This window comes from Anabrus simplex, chromosome 2 (genome assembly GCF_040414725.1).
Source record: "Anabrus simplex isolate iqAnaSimp1 chromosome 2, ASM4041472v1, whole genome shotgun sequence".
Classification (NCBI taxonomy): domain Eukaryota; kingdom Metazoa; phylum Arthropoda; class Insecta; order Orthoptera; family Tettigoniidae; genus Anabrus; species Anabrus simplex.
The window spans coordinates 1,162,674,735-1,162,691,932 of record NC_090266.1 but is presented as its reverse complement, the minus strand read 5'-3'; the positions used below and the strand labels follow the sequence as shown (position 1 = coordinate 1,162,691,932).

At 41.3% G+C, this 17,198-nt stretch overlaps 1 protein-coding gene across 1 annotated transcript in view; it reads left to right on the top strand.

Moving 5' to 3' along the window:
* The window catches only part of LOC136863821 (cell adhesion molecule Dscam2), a 760,504-nt gene that overhangs the window by 656,152 nt on the left and 87,154 nt on the right, over positions 1-17,198 (top strand). The window contains exon 21 of the mRNA XM_067140158.2: positions 7,435-7,734. Coding sequence (XP_066996259.2) covers positions 7,435-7,734 — 300 coding nt within the window. The remainder of the gene's footprint in view (positions 1-7,434; positions 7,735-17,198) is intronic.

Sequence of the window (17,198 nt, the reverse complement as noted above, 5' to 3'; positions counted from 1 at the left end):
TTAGTTTTTTTGATGAAAATGATCCTTCTCCTAATCAAATTAAGCGTGTGCAAGCCAGGCTGTTTCATTTCTCAAATAGAGTTAACGATCTGCTGTCTCTAAAGCTGAATGACGTTCAGAAGAAGGAAGCTAGTACGCTGCTTGAAAATATTTCTGAATTATCTAGCAAGGTCACTCAATTGTTAACTGGGGAGGTTCCTCCCAAAAGCGATCTACCCACCACAGTGAATGTAGGTAGTGAGGAAGAGCCTCCTAAGGGAGAAGTCAACAAGATAACCGTTGCTGCTCAAACCATCTCTGCCCCATTGGACAACGAGTCTGAACGCCGTAACTCATTGAATAACGTACGTTCTGAATTAGCTTCTTTGCCACTTAAACCTTTACCGACGATGTCACCCGGGTTTAGCAGCTTGCCTCATCCATTGGCAATGTTGCTTAGAGGTAATTCTAAGTTTTCCGTTAATACCACCAGTGAAGTAATTTCATTTTTAAGATTTTTAGTTGAATTTCAGGATCATGCCCTTGTTTTTTCTCTTTCTCCGTGTCAAATTTTGCAAATAATTTATCCTTATGCAACTGGTATTCTCTCAGACAAAATAGTAAGAGCCATAGCCGAACAGTCATCTATTGAAGATTTTCATGCACACTTGCTTGCAAATTTTATTCCTGCTCGCGCGAGGTCATCTCTGATTCAGAAGTACTATTATCGTGTACAACGCTTGGATGAAAACTTGGCTGATTTCATACAGGACATTAAGTTTTATACTAGGGTGTTTGCTCTTCACTTCCCTGAGGATCAGATTGTACAAGCCATTGTGGAAGGTATCTCACCATCCTATAGGTCGTATTTGTGTTTCGCGGCGTGCCCGCAAACTTTCTCTGAACTTGAAGCATTGGCCGTCTCAGCGGAAGGAGTTAGATACGCCGATTCTTTGCGTGTCGCGAAAGAACCCCCTCCTTCTTTTAGTAATCCTCGGCCTCCACCTCGCCGAGCAGTCAATCCCCGTAAATGTTATGCTTGCGGGTCGCCTGACCATCTTCGCAATAAGTGTCCACTGATCAAGTCGAGTGGGACAAGGAATGGGGCTGGTTCATCACACGGCTGTTTTAAATGTGGGGCTTTCTCACATATCGCCAAGAATTGCCCAAACTCAAATAGCACCCCCTCCTGCTCAAATTCTGGTGCAAATTACACCAATGCCAATAATAAAATGTGACTAGCGGCTTCGGCTGAGTCGACTAATCCCTCTTCCCGAGGCTCAGCCCCTGGTAAACAGATCGAAACTTCAGGGAACGTTCCATTTGCAAATCCTTCTTTTGAATGCCCCAAAGAGTGTCTTAGGATTGCGGCGGATACCCCCGCACCGGTCCCTTTTCTCAAGATTGAGTTAAATAACGAGCCTATAACCGCTCTATTAGATTCAGGCAGTGTTTGTTCTATTATTTCGGACCAATGGTATTCTAAATTGAAATCTGCTTGTAAATTACCTGACTATGGCTCATCTACTGTTCAATATGTTTCGGCTAATTCATCTCCATTAGAAATTTTAGGTTCCTTACTGGTCAAAATTCGTATTTTTAAATTTACATGGAAAATCAAACTGTTTGTGGCTAAGCACTTGTCTTGCCCCATCATACTGGGAGCGGACTTCATTTCTCACACTGGTCTTGTGCTCGATCTCCAGAGTAGGTCGTGCACATTCAAATTTGCGTCCAATTGTAAAATTCCCTTATTAAAGTGTAATGCTGTATCATGTTCATCTATTTCGCCTACCCAGGATGAGATGTTGTTAGACCTTAGACATCTACCTGAGGAGCAGGCTGATAGTATTCGTAAGCTGTGTCAGTCGTTTCCAGAGGTGTTCTCTGATACTCTTGGTGTTACTGACCTTATTGAATACAAAATTGAGGTCACGGATTCGATTCCTGTCCGTTTTCCACCATATAGGCTATCTCCACCTAAAATGAAGGCATTGAAAGAAATCATCGATCAAATGTTGAAGGATGGTATTATTAGGCCCTCTAAGTCGGCGTATTCGTCACCTATTTTTCTAGTCCCGAAACCCCAAGGAGGCTTCAGGCCTGTCATTGATTATAGGGCTCTCAATCGGAAGGTGGTGTTGCAATCCGTGCCCCTTCCTGACCTTCATTCTTGTTTTTCATGGTTTCGTAAGGCCAAGTTCTTTACTATCTTGGACTTGAATCAGGCCTATAATCAAATTCCCCTTGCCGAAGAGTCTAAACATCTTACAGCGTTTGCCACGGACTGGAATTTATACGAATACAACCGCGTGCCTTTCGGGCTCCCCACGGGAGCAGCTGTACTCACTAGGCTGCTAGATAGGGTCTTCTCCGACATCAAATTTGAGTACTTGTACCACTACTTAGATGATGTCGTCGTATTTTCAGAGACTTTTGAAGAACATCTAGATCATCTGCGAGAAGTTCTCAATCGCCTTCGTAAGGCTGGGTTAACTGTCAAGTTGTCCAAGGTTGCCTTTGCTAAGCCCTCTATGTCATTCCTAGGGCATATTGTGTCACCTGATGGTGTAGCTGTCGATCATTCTAGAACACAGGCCATCCGTGATTTTAAACCTCCCAAGGACATTAAAGGTATCGCCAGGTTCATTGGTATGGTGAATTTCTTCAGGAAGTTTATTCCTAACTTCGCTAATAGAGCGGCGCCCTTAAACCTTCTTCGTAGGAAAGGCATCAAATTCGAGTGGGGACCTTCTCAACAAGCCGCCTTTGAAGATCTTAAATTAGCTCTCTGTAATGCCCCTGTCCTTGATATGCCTGATTTCTCAAAGAAATTCATCGTCCAAACCGACGCGTCGTCGTCAGCAGTAGCTGCAGTCCTTCTTCAAGAGACTGAACTAGGGAGGCGACCCATCGCCTATGCATCTAGGACCTTGTCGGCTCAAGAAGCCAAGTATTCCATCTATGAGCTCGAAGGTTTGGCAGTCTTATTTGCCTTAGAAAAGTTCCGTCTCTATCTGGAACACGTCAAATTCGACCTGGAGACAGATAATCAAGCTTTAAGCTGGGTCTCAGGTAGGCCGCGTCGTACTGGTCGTATAGCCCGTTGGGCCATCCGTATTTCTGCCTTCCAATTCGATGTCCGGCATATCAGAGGTACCGAAAATGTTGTTGCTGATGGACTCAGCCGTATGTTTTCCAACGACGTCGAGACCCATGAACCGGTCGACAGTTCATCACCTTCCGAGTCCATACTATCTGATGTTAATGCCATCTTAACAGATGCTCCCATGCTCTTCAGGGATATCGAGAAATACCAACGTGAAGATCCGACGCTGGCTCCGATAATGGAAACCCTTTCTTCTGGGGAACATGTTGTCCCTTATGTTCTGAGGAATGGTGTTCTATGTTGCCCATCGAGGCATGATAAGATGATGAAAGTTGTCGTTCCAGCTGTTCTTGTACCTATGATCTTCAAGTATTATCATGAGACCCCATTAGGAGGGCATCTTGGTATCTTTAAAACTTGTGAAAAGATTCGTGAAATGTTCATCTGGAAAGGTATGGACGGTGAAATCCGTGAACTAGTGAAGGCTTGTAAATCCTGTTTGCTTAGTAAACCAACCATGTCCACCAAGGTAGGCCTTTTGTCTTCTCATCAAGCGTCGCGCCCCATGGAACGCCTGTATATTGATTATGTAGGACCCTTCCCCCAGTCAAAGGGAAATGCCAACAAGTTCATCTTTGTGTGCGTAGATGGCTTTACTAGATTTTCCTGGTTATTTCCGACTAAGCTGGCTACCGCTCAGTCTACCATTACTTGCTTAAATTCTATTTTTGCCTCTTTTGGTCCGTGCCAATACATCGTGTCTGATAATGCTAAGGCGTTCACATCAAATCTTTTTCGTAAATTCTGTTTTGACTTGTCCATCTCTCATGTAACTACTTCTGCTTATTACCCTCAACCATCTCTGGCTGAACGGGTTAACCGTAATCTCAGGTCCGCGCTTATTGCCTATCATCATGAAGATCATTCCAGGTGGGACACGTCCCTGCATTGGTTAGCTTTTGCTTTGAATTCGGCGGTTCATGAATCACATAAATTTACTCCAGCCTCTTTGATGTTCAAGTTTGTTCCCAACACGCCGCTCTCTAACCTCTGGTCTCTGAGTGACATTCTACCCGAGACAATAGATCCGAACAACATTAAAGATCTTTGGAAGAAGGCTAAAGCCAATCTTAAAGTGTCTCATGAAAAGGTTAGGGAAAGGTATGATCGTGGACGGAGACCCACCCCTTTGAAGGTAGGTGACCAAGTAATGGTCAAGAATTTTGTTCCCGCGGGCAAGCTTGCCCCCAGATTCCATGGGCCGTGTGTCATTCTCGATTTCCTTACGCCGGTTACCTTGTTATTAAGCAATCCAGCCACCGAGAGGATATTTAGGGTTCACTTGTCACAGGTGAAACCTGTATAATTTCTGTGTTAACTTGCTTCATATTATTTTGAAAGGAATATAAAGGTCATATTTTTTTTGAGTTTTCACTTTTAAGGCATTCTGCCCCTTCTATAATATTTTGTTTCATATGTAAGTATTTTTGTAAACCCTCCCCGCACCGTTAAACTGCCATTCTGTCCTTACCACGGCCATTACCACGCTCCCGTCTCCTGCTATACACATTGTGGCTTGCTTATATTAAATGCCATGGATATCTGCACGCCGCTGGCTCCTCAACCTCTCCACAAAGCCTGTGCCCTCAAAAAAGATGATGGTCCAACACATTCTGCCGCCTAGCTTTAATGTTTCAGTGCCCCCGCAGCCGCGCGGCGCCGTGCTGCGACTGGGTTAGAGGATGGGCCCCCTCTTCCCCAGCGAGGACCACATGTGCACGGCGAGCCGGAGCTCTCCTCCAGGCCAAGGCAGATGTGCGGCGCACGACCTGCCACTGGCCCGCAGCCTGTATATGTTCACCGCGGGCGCGGCGTGCTTCAACACCTCTGCTCCCCTCATAGTGCGGGCGAGCGGTATCTCAGGGTACTTGTGGGGTCCGAGCGGCCTCCTTTGGAAGCAAGCTGCAACGGCCGGTCTGGCCATCCAACTTAATCAACATCAACTACATGGACAGTTACTATCAGCAATGACTATACCTGAGAATTCAACAACTCTATCTGGTGGACTTAGAAAATTTTTCCTCAACTTTAACACTAAAGTTTTCCTTCTCAATTCAACCTTCTACAAACATTAAGACAGTACTTCCGCTGTTACTACAAGATTTTTTGAAACTGAATCAAACCAAATTAAGAAAACTTATAAATGCTTCTGCAATCAATCTTCATATCCACATCATAACTTGGACCTTGGTTCAAACAGATTTCATGTGTCACCCCTGGAGGAACTTTGGGGGGGGGAGGTCTGTACCGGGCGGTACACCTCCACGCCGCTAATTTAAAATGTGCGCCAGTTGAAACTCCTCTGCTGGAGGAAGTCTGAACTTTATTGACGGTATTAATTTTCAAGTTTCTCAGAAGATGTCACTACCTGGAAATTTTAGAGTTTTTGAACTGTGTCATTTTCGACGTATTTTTGTTTTGCTTGTAGTAAGAAGTGTGAACTTTCTCTTCTAGAGGACACTACTGAAGATCAACAATAGTGCACCCTAGTGCGGAGTGAAAGAACTATTTTTTGGAGAAATTTTTATTTCAAAAGTTTGTTTCTTGTTAAATTTCTTTCTGTTATTGTTTAAGTTGGCTGTATACCCCTCTCTTTCCCCTTGTTTTGTATTTAGCCTATCCCTAATTTCCTTTATTAATTTCCGACCAATCCGATGTATCTTCCCCCAACTTGAATATGTTGCTGAATCCTACCCAATAAAGAGTTTGTGGGAGGGTGTTCTCATTCCCCTAACGCCTCGAACCTTCCGCGAGAGGATATAAACTGCTGATTTTTGGGTCTCCGGGCCACTTCTGTTCCATCTTTCTGTGTGTAAAGTACATAGCAGGGGGCGGGAAGCGCCTCTTTCTCCGGCAGCGGTCAACTACCAGGTAATGGCCGATTAATTACTTCTTTTCTTGCTTGCTCAGCAGTTTAACTCTCGGGGCGGGTCCGAAGTTTTTCCATCATGTAACCTTCCTTAAAATGTATATATTCTATCTTTAAAAGGCATATCGGGATAGAGAGTGCTTAACCCTCTCGAGCTCCCAATCATATTGTTTTGAGGTGAACTTACTTCTCACAACCGATTCTTCCTTAACGTAATGTAAATTTGTTTCTTTCTTAAGTCACCTCTTTAGTATGGGATTATCCCTTGCATTTGCGGCCTAGAGCCAAATTAGGTTTTAAAAACAAAATGTATTAGGAGTGCAGTTCGCCTCCTCTCAACTTGGTGTTTTAGAGGTCATGTAATTATCCCTCTTTTCATTTAATAGACCTCAGTAGGTTGGGTATTTTACCCCTGTGTATATGTCCTTAGAGGACAACTTGAAGGTGGAGTTAGGTGTGGCCTTGTGATAGGCTTAAAACCTTGAGAGCGGATCGGTCTTTTGCAATTTGTTTCTGCGTGCCTCTAGGAGATATTACTGTGTAATTTGGAGCAAGTACTCCTGGGCATAATTGGGGTTTTCTGCCCCTTTGCTGAACCTTATGTACATGTAAATTCGGGCTAACTGCTCGAGAATAGGAAGTTCGGGGCCTGAAGCCCAAAACCTGTAAATACTATTGTTGCTCTTTGTTGCCTTGCTACTCTGTACCTGCCATGCTTGTTATTTCTTTATTTTGAAAGAAAAATATAACCTTGTAAAATTTTAAATTAATTTTACTTTCGTAGCTTGAGACCTATTCACCACCCCGCACCTTCTTTCACGCATAACTACCGCAAAAACACGGTAACAGTCATAATAAGAGCTATCTGTTTCGGTGTGATGTAAAATAAATTGTAAAAGAAAGAGTGTTTGCCGTCATTGCATTACGGGATTAATTAGTCACGTGAGTTTTCACGTTATAAATCTGCCAAAACCACTCTAAGAACTGATAAACAACTTTTCCTTTACGCTAGAATAGATAATGCATGTCTAGTATTAAAATAAGGTGAAAATAAATACCCGCCTCTGGTGTGTAGTGGTTAGTATGATTAGCTGCCACCCCCGAAAGCCCGGGTTCGATTGAAAAGTGGTACGACGGCTAGAACGGGGTTCACTCAGCTTCGCTGAGTCCGAGGGAAATGCCAACCCTGGAGGGTAAACAGATTAAGAAGAAGAAGAAGAAGAAGAAGAAGAAGAAAATAAATACGCATGCATTGTAGGGCTCAAAAGGATGTTATTTCAGTTGCTCAAAGATATAGCGGTCTGACAAACCCCATGATATCAGTTAGGTCAGAAGAAAGAATTATACCAGTTAAGGCTTAATATCTAGTGAAGTCAAAAGATTGAACTGTGTTAGACTACATATTTTCTTGTTGCAGCTCCTGGACCTCCTAGTGACATCAAAGCTCTGCTGCAGAAGCCTGATACGGCCCTGGTCGCATGGCTGCCTCCTGTTCATCCAAACGGACTCATCATAAAGTACAATGTGTACGTGCGTGTAGTGGAGAACGGACGTCAGGTTGACGCCCGTTCCATTCCCCACTTAATCACTTCTCGTCTTCAATACCAGCTACCGGGACTCAAACGCCAGCTCCGATATGAGTTTTGGGTAACAGCATTCACGAAAGTGGGGGAAGGAAAGAGCACGGCTGTTGCACCTCTCACAGCAGCAACCAAAGGTACGTACTTGTGTGACTACAGTGGAACCTCAATATCTCGGAAAATTTCGAGATATATTGTTTTTGAGCATGTACAGCACATAATTGAATCATATGTATCTACGGGCTTATACTGAATACATTATTTTTAACAGTATTTAAGGTTCGAACCCCACTGTCGGCAGCCCTGGAAATGGTTTTCCATGGTTTCCCATTTTCACACCAGGCAAATGCTGGGGCTGTACCTTAATTAAGGCCACGGCCGCTTCCTTCCCACTCCTCGCCCTTACCTGTCCCATCGTCGCCATAAGACCTATCTGTGTCGGTGCGACGTAAAGCAACTAGCAAAAAAAAAAAAAAAAAAAAAAATTACAGTACTTAAAACTACACAAACAAACTCTATTTTACGGCATCACTTTAATTATAACATTTATTATAGTAACTCTTTAGAAGACAGGATACAGTACATACTATAATGAAACAAAAAACATACCTCCGTGAACACCTTTGGAAAAAGTTCGTTCGTTAGTCTCTTCAGTTTGTTACGGTTAACCTTTTCTCCTTTCACGTTGAAACTTGGGCCGATGACCTCAGATGTTAGGCCCCTTTAAAATATGCTTGTTGTTTAAACAACAAGCAGCATTGAAACTTCTCGTCAATACCATGCAGCCGAAATTCGTAAATGGAGTTTGTCATCCGCGACTTCGGGAGTTGCTTTCGTACGTGACCGGTAATTAATTCACACCCGAGAAACAGCGAGGCTTCAAACTACGCTATACTGTACTACACTAAAGAGATAAATACTAATATTAAAAACACTAAATACTGAAGAAAAATGCAAAAGATCACGAACCAGTAGCGAATACTATACACGCTGAATGAGATACGTCAACCACGTGCTGAATGTAAATATTAGATTTGGCAATTAGGTTTCGAGAGCGTACTCTGTCGATATAAGTAGATATGAATGGCAGCTTGGGATTGGTTGGATATCTATGTTTCAGCGGATAACCACCAGACAGGGCTAAAATCGGCCAAAACGTCAGTTTGGAAATAAAGCAGTGCGGAGTATAGCCAGCACAGTGTACCAAACTAGAACGTAAACACACCCACAAGACTGAGCGCGCTGCCACCATGCCGGGATGACTGTCATCCTTGTTGTGTTGGCTGACCTTACGTTCATTCTTCTTGTAAAGTATAGCATTACTCTGAAACTTGGTAATAGCTAAACCATCATCCTTTCTGCACAAAACTACTTCCCTACCCTTGCAGATTGTAACGGTCAATCCATTTGCTAGCCTAAACTTATTTTCGAAAAAATGACCCTCAAGCTAACGGCTACACGCCTTGAGCTGTGAGCCGCGTAGTCAATTTGCTCAGTACACTCGTATTTCCTGATATATCTTAAAGTAAACATGAAAGACGAGAAGACCCTATAGATCTTTATATGAGATTATACGTATTTTGTTTGGTGGTATTGTTAATATGTATATTATATTTTGTTGGGGTGACACAAAGATAAATGTAACTCTTTGTAATTTAAACATTAATTTATGAGTATTTGATCCGTTAATAACCTAAAGTTTGTTGGTTTGTTGGGGTTTTGTCGGTATTAAGAGTCGCTTCTTAAATTATTAAACACTATCCAGATAGTCTAATAAATGAACATCCACTGCGTATTTGAAAGAATAAAAGTATTATATTATAGTCTGGCCCCGCGGTTTAGGGGGCAACGCGTCCGCCTCTCACCCGGCGGCCCCGGGTTCGATTCCCGGCCGGATCAGGGGTTTTTAATTGTAAAGGATTAATATCCCTGGCCTGGGGACTGGGTGTTTGTGTCGTCTTTAATGTTCTTTTCCTCACATTCAACACAATACACTACCGCCATTTACATAGTATACACAGGTTCCTCTCATATGGTGCAAGTAGAGGCAAAAGATCTTCCCTAGGGCGACGCCCTGAACAAATAGCATTAAAAATATTATATTATTCCTCATTCCAATTGTACAATCTTCTTCTATCTCTTTTCCCCACACCTGTGGGGTCGCGAGTTCGAACTGTCTAGAACAAGTATATCTGGCCCTGTGTTACGGCCGGATGTCCTTCCTGACGCCAACCCTGTGTAGAGGGATGTAATCACTATTGTGTGTATCTGTGGTGGTTGGTAGTGTGGTATGTTGTCTGAATATGAAGAGGAGAGTGTTGAGACAAACACAAACACCCAGCACCCAAGCCAGAATAATTAATCAGACGCGATTAAAATCACCGACCCGGCCGAGAATTGAACCCGTTACCCTCTTAACCAAGGGCCTCAGCGCTGACCATGCAGCCAAGGAGTCGGAGATTCCAGTTATACATTATGGGGCATTTAATAGTAATCCACTTCCACACTCAAAATTCCCATCCGTTTGCCGTGTAGTATGAAATGCCATACCGAGCTCGGTAGCTGCAGTCGCTTAAGTCCGGCCAGTATCCGCTATTCGGGAGAAAGGGGGGTTTGAATCCCGCCGTCGACAACCCTGAAGATGGTTTACCGTGGTTTCCCATGTTCACACCAGGCAAATGCTGGGGCTGTACCTTAATTAAGGGCACGGCCGCTTCCTTCTGACTCCTATCCCTTTCCTGTCCAATCGTCGCCATAAGACCTATCTGTGTCGGTGCGACGTAAAAGAACTTGTAAAAAAGATGAAATGCCACATTTGTTGGACTGCCATCTTCAGTGACCTAAGTAGTGTACAAGCAAGCGTGTTTCCTTTTTTTTATCCTACTCCTTGTACTGTAGAAGCATGTAGTTGTCCAGCTCTTACAGTGACAATTTGTGGAGCTGTGGTTTTCCAAAGACGGCGCTGCAGAATATTCCAGATCTTCTACTGGAAAGAACGGCCGTAGCCGTGTTGAAACACCGGATCACATGAGATTTCCGAAGTTAGGCAACATCGGGCGTAGTCAAGATTTGGTTGGGTTGCCACGCGCTCTTGGTGGGGGTGTGGGTAAGGGAATGGAGGAGCGGAAAGGAACTGGCCACCCTACTGTACGTAAACTCCGGCTCAGGCGCAACTCTGCGGAGGTTCGGACCTGCCTTCGGGCAGAATACACCCTTATCTTACTACTGAAAAAAACGTGCGTTGTTTTAGAATCGGAAACCCGAAATGCTGAAATACGGTCTCCCAGCCAACTGTGGAAAACGTGAAATGATTACGCTCCTTAGTTATATTACAGTAGGTTACTATGACTCTATCGTGGCAATTTATTGTCGTGTATTGGAATCAGGGAAGGGAACATACTCATTCCCTTAGAGCAGGCCTTTCCAACTCGAGCACTTAGTGCCGGGGCGCACGAGCGCTGCACTCAACAGCACCTTTCCCCTCCAACCCCGCGCAGTGGTGGTGCATGTGTGCGTAAGAGACAGTACATTCATCTCATTCTCTCTGTGTGTGTGTCATTCTCAGTGGAATCTATTCGATAGAACAGACAGTGGAGCAGTTGGTTTCACCTTCCTTAAAAATGTCGTTTAATCCTTCATGGGTGGATTCATATTGCACCCGTCCACCTCCCGAGTCCCAGACTAGCATTTATCTCAGGGGTGTCGGTTCATTATTTAAGTCATCAAATATAAATATAGCGGCATCAATGAACACGGGAATGAACGGAGCAATTTAAAATTAAAAATGGGGAAGGCTCGATTGTAAACTTGAATTTAAGGACTCCATGATAGGACTAGGAATTGACTGTTAACTTTAAAAAGGGTACCATCTAACTACAATAAAAAGATTATGAGAATGGTTTCCTTTGAAATAATTTGCCAGAAGGAGCAGTTTATTACGCCATCCGACGTACGAAACTTTGATACATTTGGCAACGATATTTAAATTCCCACACATGTTACATAAATAAATCACTTGCTATACCGCAAGTGGTATCAATATGTTGCTGGGTTGCTTCTGAAAGAAATTACAATTGGAGTATAACTTATGGGTCGATTCCATTTGAATCGAACCGTTGTTCAAGGATATAGCTTCCTTTTATCGGGAGCCCGAGCATAACCCATGTTACGGTCGGCTTCTCGATTTAACTAAGATGATGTACTCCGGCTATATACATTTTTCCGAGACCGGTACTCGGACTGGGTAATGTTTCTCGTGAATTACGAAAAATGGATTACACGGACAGTTCCTATCTTACGATGTCCAGCTGATGCCATACCACTGAATTAGCATTTATATTTTATTTACACATGATCTGAGATGTTACAAAGTAGCCTCAGTAGACTACTGCCACAAATGAGATAACGAGAAGCGGTGGGAAATACCGTGCGGAAACCGTACGATAACGAGGTAACAAATGACTATAATATTTCACACTCTTATTATTGAAACATAAGAGTAGAGGGATGTTGTCACCAATTAATTTAATCCACTATCGTCAGAATATTCATTTATCCATGAAATGATCATCCTTGAAATTATTATTATTATTATTATTATTATTATTATTATTATTATTATTATTATTATTATTATTATTATTATTATTACACTCAACGGTTCCTGGCACTGTCACGTTTGATTAATATCGTCATTATTATGCGGGACGCAAACACCAATGGTTATTACTGTTATGATTATTATTATATCCCTCTTGTGGTTATTATTATTATTAATGAATAGGTGACTCCAGATATTATTATTATTAATGAATCGGTCACTTCCGTCAAAATATATTAAGATATCGGTCGCACTTACAAATATTTCACTGATCAACCAACGGCATCATTACTGTTATTATTATGACAATTTATTATTAATCTGACCGCGATGATTTGACATCGTCCTAACATTGTTATTATTATTATCGGTTGCATATTATCATTTAGATTCCCGTTTAACATCTTCATCAACGCTCAATTAATTAAAGCGGTCCAAACCTTTATCTGCAATATTATTATTATTATTATTATCACGACATCGTGATTGTCATCACTCGTCATTACAATGATTACAATATACGATCATTTATGTGGAATCTGAACTCTCATTATCCTTAAATCCGTAGTATCTCAACGAATAGCGGTGCAGTCTATTTATTTCGTACATGCTGTCACGGGTTCGAATTCTACCCGCTACGTAACTCAGTATTTCTCTGTGACACTGCCCGTACATTTTACACTCATTTCAATATCCTAAGTGTCTCTCGTACGGAATTTATATCCCTTTCTATCTCAATATTCCGTGATTCATTTATTTCTCACAGAATTATCAACTGACTTATTTATTTACTTCTGACATCGTACGACCTTTTATTATCTGACTGCAGATTCTTTAACATTTTTCTATCTCATTTTGATCTACGCCGTAGTTCATTCTCCACAAATAATCGTAACATCTTGAAATTATATTTACCAAAATTTGACAATCATGGTTTCGTAATATTAGTCCTACGTGTTCCGGCTAATGAATTGCAAATTTAAGACATGACATTTATTCGTAAAGAAAAATATTGGACCGTAATTTAAACCACACGTTCATTAACATGTACGGATTCTTAGCACCGATCTACATTTCAATATTATTAATTTATCAAGTTAAATTACCACACACTTTAATTCCGAATTAAAAAAACGACCTCCCGTCATTAAATGATTCCCGACAAACTCAACACCTGATCCCTTAAACTTTATTATTACGCACGGCTCACTAAATTTCCGATATCACATGAATTATTATTATATCCAATTTATTAAAAAAAATCTTCTTCAAAAAAAAGTATTTTTATTTTTATTTATTATTATTATTAATTAAAAAATTATTTTTCGCCTGTTACACGGTAGTCCACTCTTAATATGTTTAACGCATAACCCCTTTTACAATTTCGATTTATTCTGGCACTAATCAATCCAGATATGATTTACTTGGAAATTTTATTATTATTATCGCTTCTCCCAAATTTAACAACTTCACTTTGAAACTGTGAACATACTAATCAATAACACAACACAACTGGTATGACGAAGCTGGACTTTCCTTCAATGTCATTACATAGCTCGTTAAAATGACAAACAGAAAAGCACATATCGGGTCTATTTAACTATAATAACCAAAATCAAATGTAAAGAAAATATTCTTGAATACAAAGAAAATATGAATGCATGCATGACTTAACGAACTACCCTATATCTACAAAATTTACATCTCCAACAAACTGAATACATAAAAGACCCGATTATTTACATTGTTATTATTTACTACTGTCCGTGCTACAAATTTAGGATGGGATCGTTAAGCGACTCATCTTGTTACAGAAGGTAACAAGTCTAATCAAATAATTCCCATTTTTCCCATCACGATAACATTTCCCAAATATTGTTTACATTATGTACTCATCTTAGTTTCTCGGTATTCCATTACAGCTTTGCAGATGAGAGGCTCCTTTCGGCCCCTCTCTGCATTTTACTCCTCCATTCTTGATGGCGTAGTTCCACAAAAGATTTCCTGGCACATTTCCATTTTACACTAATACCAGGAAACAAATGTCTCTAATTTCAGCCTCCTTTCACCACTGTCCCAGGCAGGTCATTACCCCGTCGTGCCAGCCCCCTCGCAGAATACCGCTAACCGTCTCAAAGACATTCTTGCGCCCTACCCTACTTCTCTACAAATAGCACATGTCAATACACAGAGCATTGTCCCACATTTCTCAGAATTCTCCGAAATATTTTCAACCTGTAATCTGCATACTATAATGATTTCAGAGTCCTGGCTGCGTCAATCTATACCTTCAGCGCTGGTTAAAATGAGTGGATACACTTTAATTAGGAACGACAGAGAGGGAAAGCCTGGAGGCGGAGTCAGAATATTTATACGCGATGATTTGAAATACAAGGTAATATTTAAATCGCCAAGTGAATACTCTCACAGAGCGGAGTTCTTGTTTGTAGAAATTGAAATTCGTGGTACGAAGTGTTTACTCGGTGTAGTGTACCGCCCACCGAAGACTGGAAACATCACCGATTTAGAAGAAGCGCTACAGGATTTAATATTCAGGTATGAACATATGATTTTAATGGGAGACTTCAACACTGACCTGAAAAATGAAACCACTGAGACTAGGCGACTGACATGCATGTTTGAATCAATTAATATGACAATTCTGCCCTTGCAACCCACACACCATGTTGCAACCTCGCACACACTCCTCGACCTAATCATTGCAAACAATAATGACCGTATATTGACACATGGACAGATGCCTGTGCCAGGCCTTTCCCGCCATGACATGATTTACGCTGCATACTCTTTAAAATGTCCAAAATACAGGCCTAAGATAATCAAATACAGGGATTTCAAAAATTTGAACGACGGAGCTCTCATTGAGGACGCTGTGAGCACACCATGGCACACAATTCAGTATATAAAGGACATTGACGACAAAGTATCTCATTTTAACGAACTTCTCTTAACTTTATACGACAGACATGCCCCATTACGTACTGCTCGAGTAAAGCGACCCTCTAACCCGTGGCTCAATCAAGAAATTCGTGATAAAATGAAAGATAGGGACTCAGCCTATAGCTACTACGTAAAACATCCAGCGCAGGAAAATTTTGAGAATTATAAAAAACTTCGAAATAAAACCACGCAGATGATAAGAAACGCTAAAATACGCTACTCGTACGAAATTTTAAATACACATGACTCTGCTGTTGCATGGAAGACTCTCCGAGATATGGGTCTAAGTAAAACGAAGACAAAGGACAGTAACTGTAATGTACCTTTGGATGATCTGAATGAGTATTTTAGGTCAAGAAACGTCCAGACGAACGGAAATACCAAGAGAGCCACTATTGACAGAATATTTTCAAAGGGAAAGCATGGTGGTGAAACATTCTACTTCTCTCACGTGACTCCAGGTGATGTAAAGAGCGCCCTTAATGACATAAAATCAAAGTCTACTGGACACGATGGAATAAACCTGTCCCTTTTAAGAAGAATTCTAGACATCATTCTTCCTACAATAACGCATATTATTAACACCTCTCTTATGACGGGAATCTTTCCTGGGAACTGGAAAAATGCCATCATCCGACCCTTGCAGAAAAACAGTACCCCCACAACCCTTGACGATTACCGCCCTATTAGTATTCTCCCTGTACTAGGAAAAGTACTGGAGAAATTAGTACACAAACAAATGACAGCCTATCTCTTACATCATAACTTACTCGACAGATATCAATCAGGGTTTAGATCGAACTACAGTACCAGCACAGCATTAGTAAAAGTAACTAACGACATTCAGCTAGCAATGGATAACGGACAAATTACAATTCTTACTCTTCTCGACCTCACAAAGGCATTTGATTGCGTAGATAAAGACATTTTACTAGCTAAATTAGAAATGATGAAATTTTCTAATAATGTATTATGCTGGGTACGTTCCTATCTCAGTGGACGTAAACAATGTGTGTCAGTGGGAGACAATGTGTCTAGGTGGCGAAATACTGAGATGGGGGTAGCACAGGGTGGGGTGTTATCACCACTTCTGTTCTCGCTATACATGAATGACCTATCAGAACAACTGACGAACTGTAAATATCACTTATACGCTGACGATATCCAATTGTTTATTCATACCAAGCCGAATGACATACAAGAAGCAACCATGAAATTAAACGAAGACTTATTTAACATTAACGAATGGACTAGTAGCCACTGCCTGAAAGTAAACCCATTAAAATCGCAAGCCATCATAATAGAATCTAGAAAAGCGCATGCCAAGTTAGAAAGCATCAACGTACCGGTTGTCAAGATCAATGAAACACCTATAGCACTGAAAGACTCCGTTAAGAACCTTGGAATAATTTTTGATAAGTATTTAAGTTGGTCAGAGCACGTAACAAAAATTTGTCAACGTGTATTCGGTTCATTACACTCACTATACAAACTGAGAGATTTTCTACCTGTCAAAACCAGGAAACTGCTCATTCAAGGACTAATACTACCAATATTTGATTATGGTGATGTAGTCTATAATAACATAAGTTGTTCACTTGGTTCTAAACTTCAACGGGCGCATAATGCCTGCATTCGATTCATTCTAAATGTTCCGCTCCATTCCCACATCAGCCCATTCCTCCATCAGCTGTCCTGGTTAAGATTATGTGATAGACGTAAATACCATGCTGTTTCTCTTCTTCACAAAATACTGCGAACAGGTAAACCACATTATCTGAGAATAGATTTCAACTACCTCTCTCCCTCAAGCAGAACACCCTCAAGGTCATCAGTACAAACCCTGCTGTCCATCCCCACTCATCACAGTAGTACGTTTAACAAGTCATTTGTACCGGGACCATACGTTCCTGGAATTCTCTCCCGGCTGAAATTAGAGACATAAGCAACCTAAAGCTATTCAGAAGAATGTGCTGGAAATTTTACCTACACTCAGATTGATTTACTCTTAGAAGTACTCTTAAATTTTAGATTATTAAG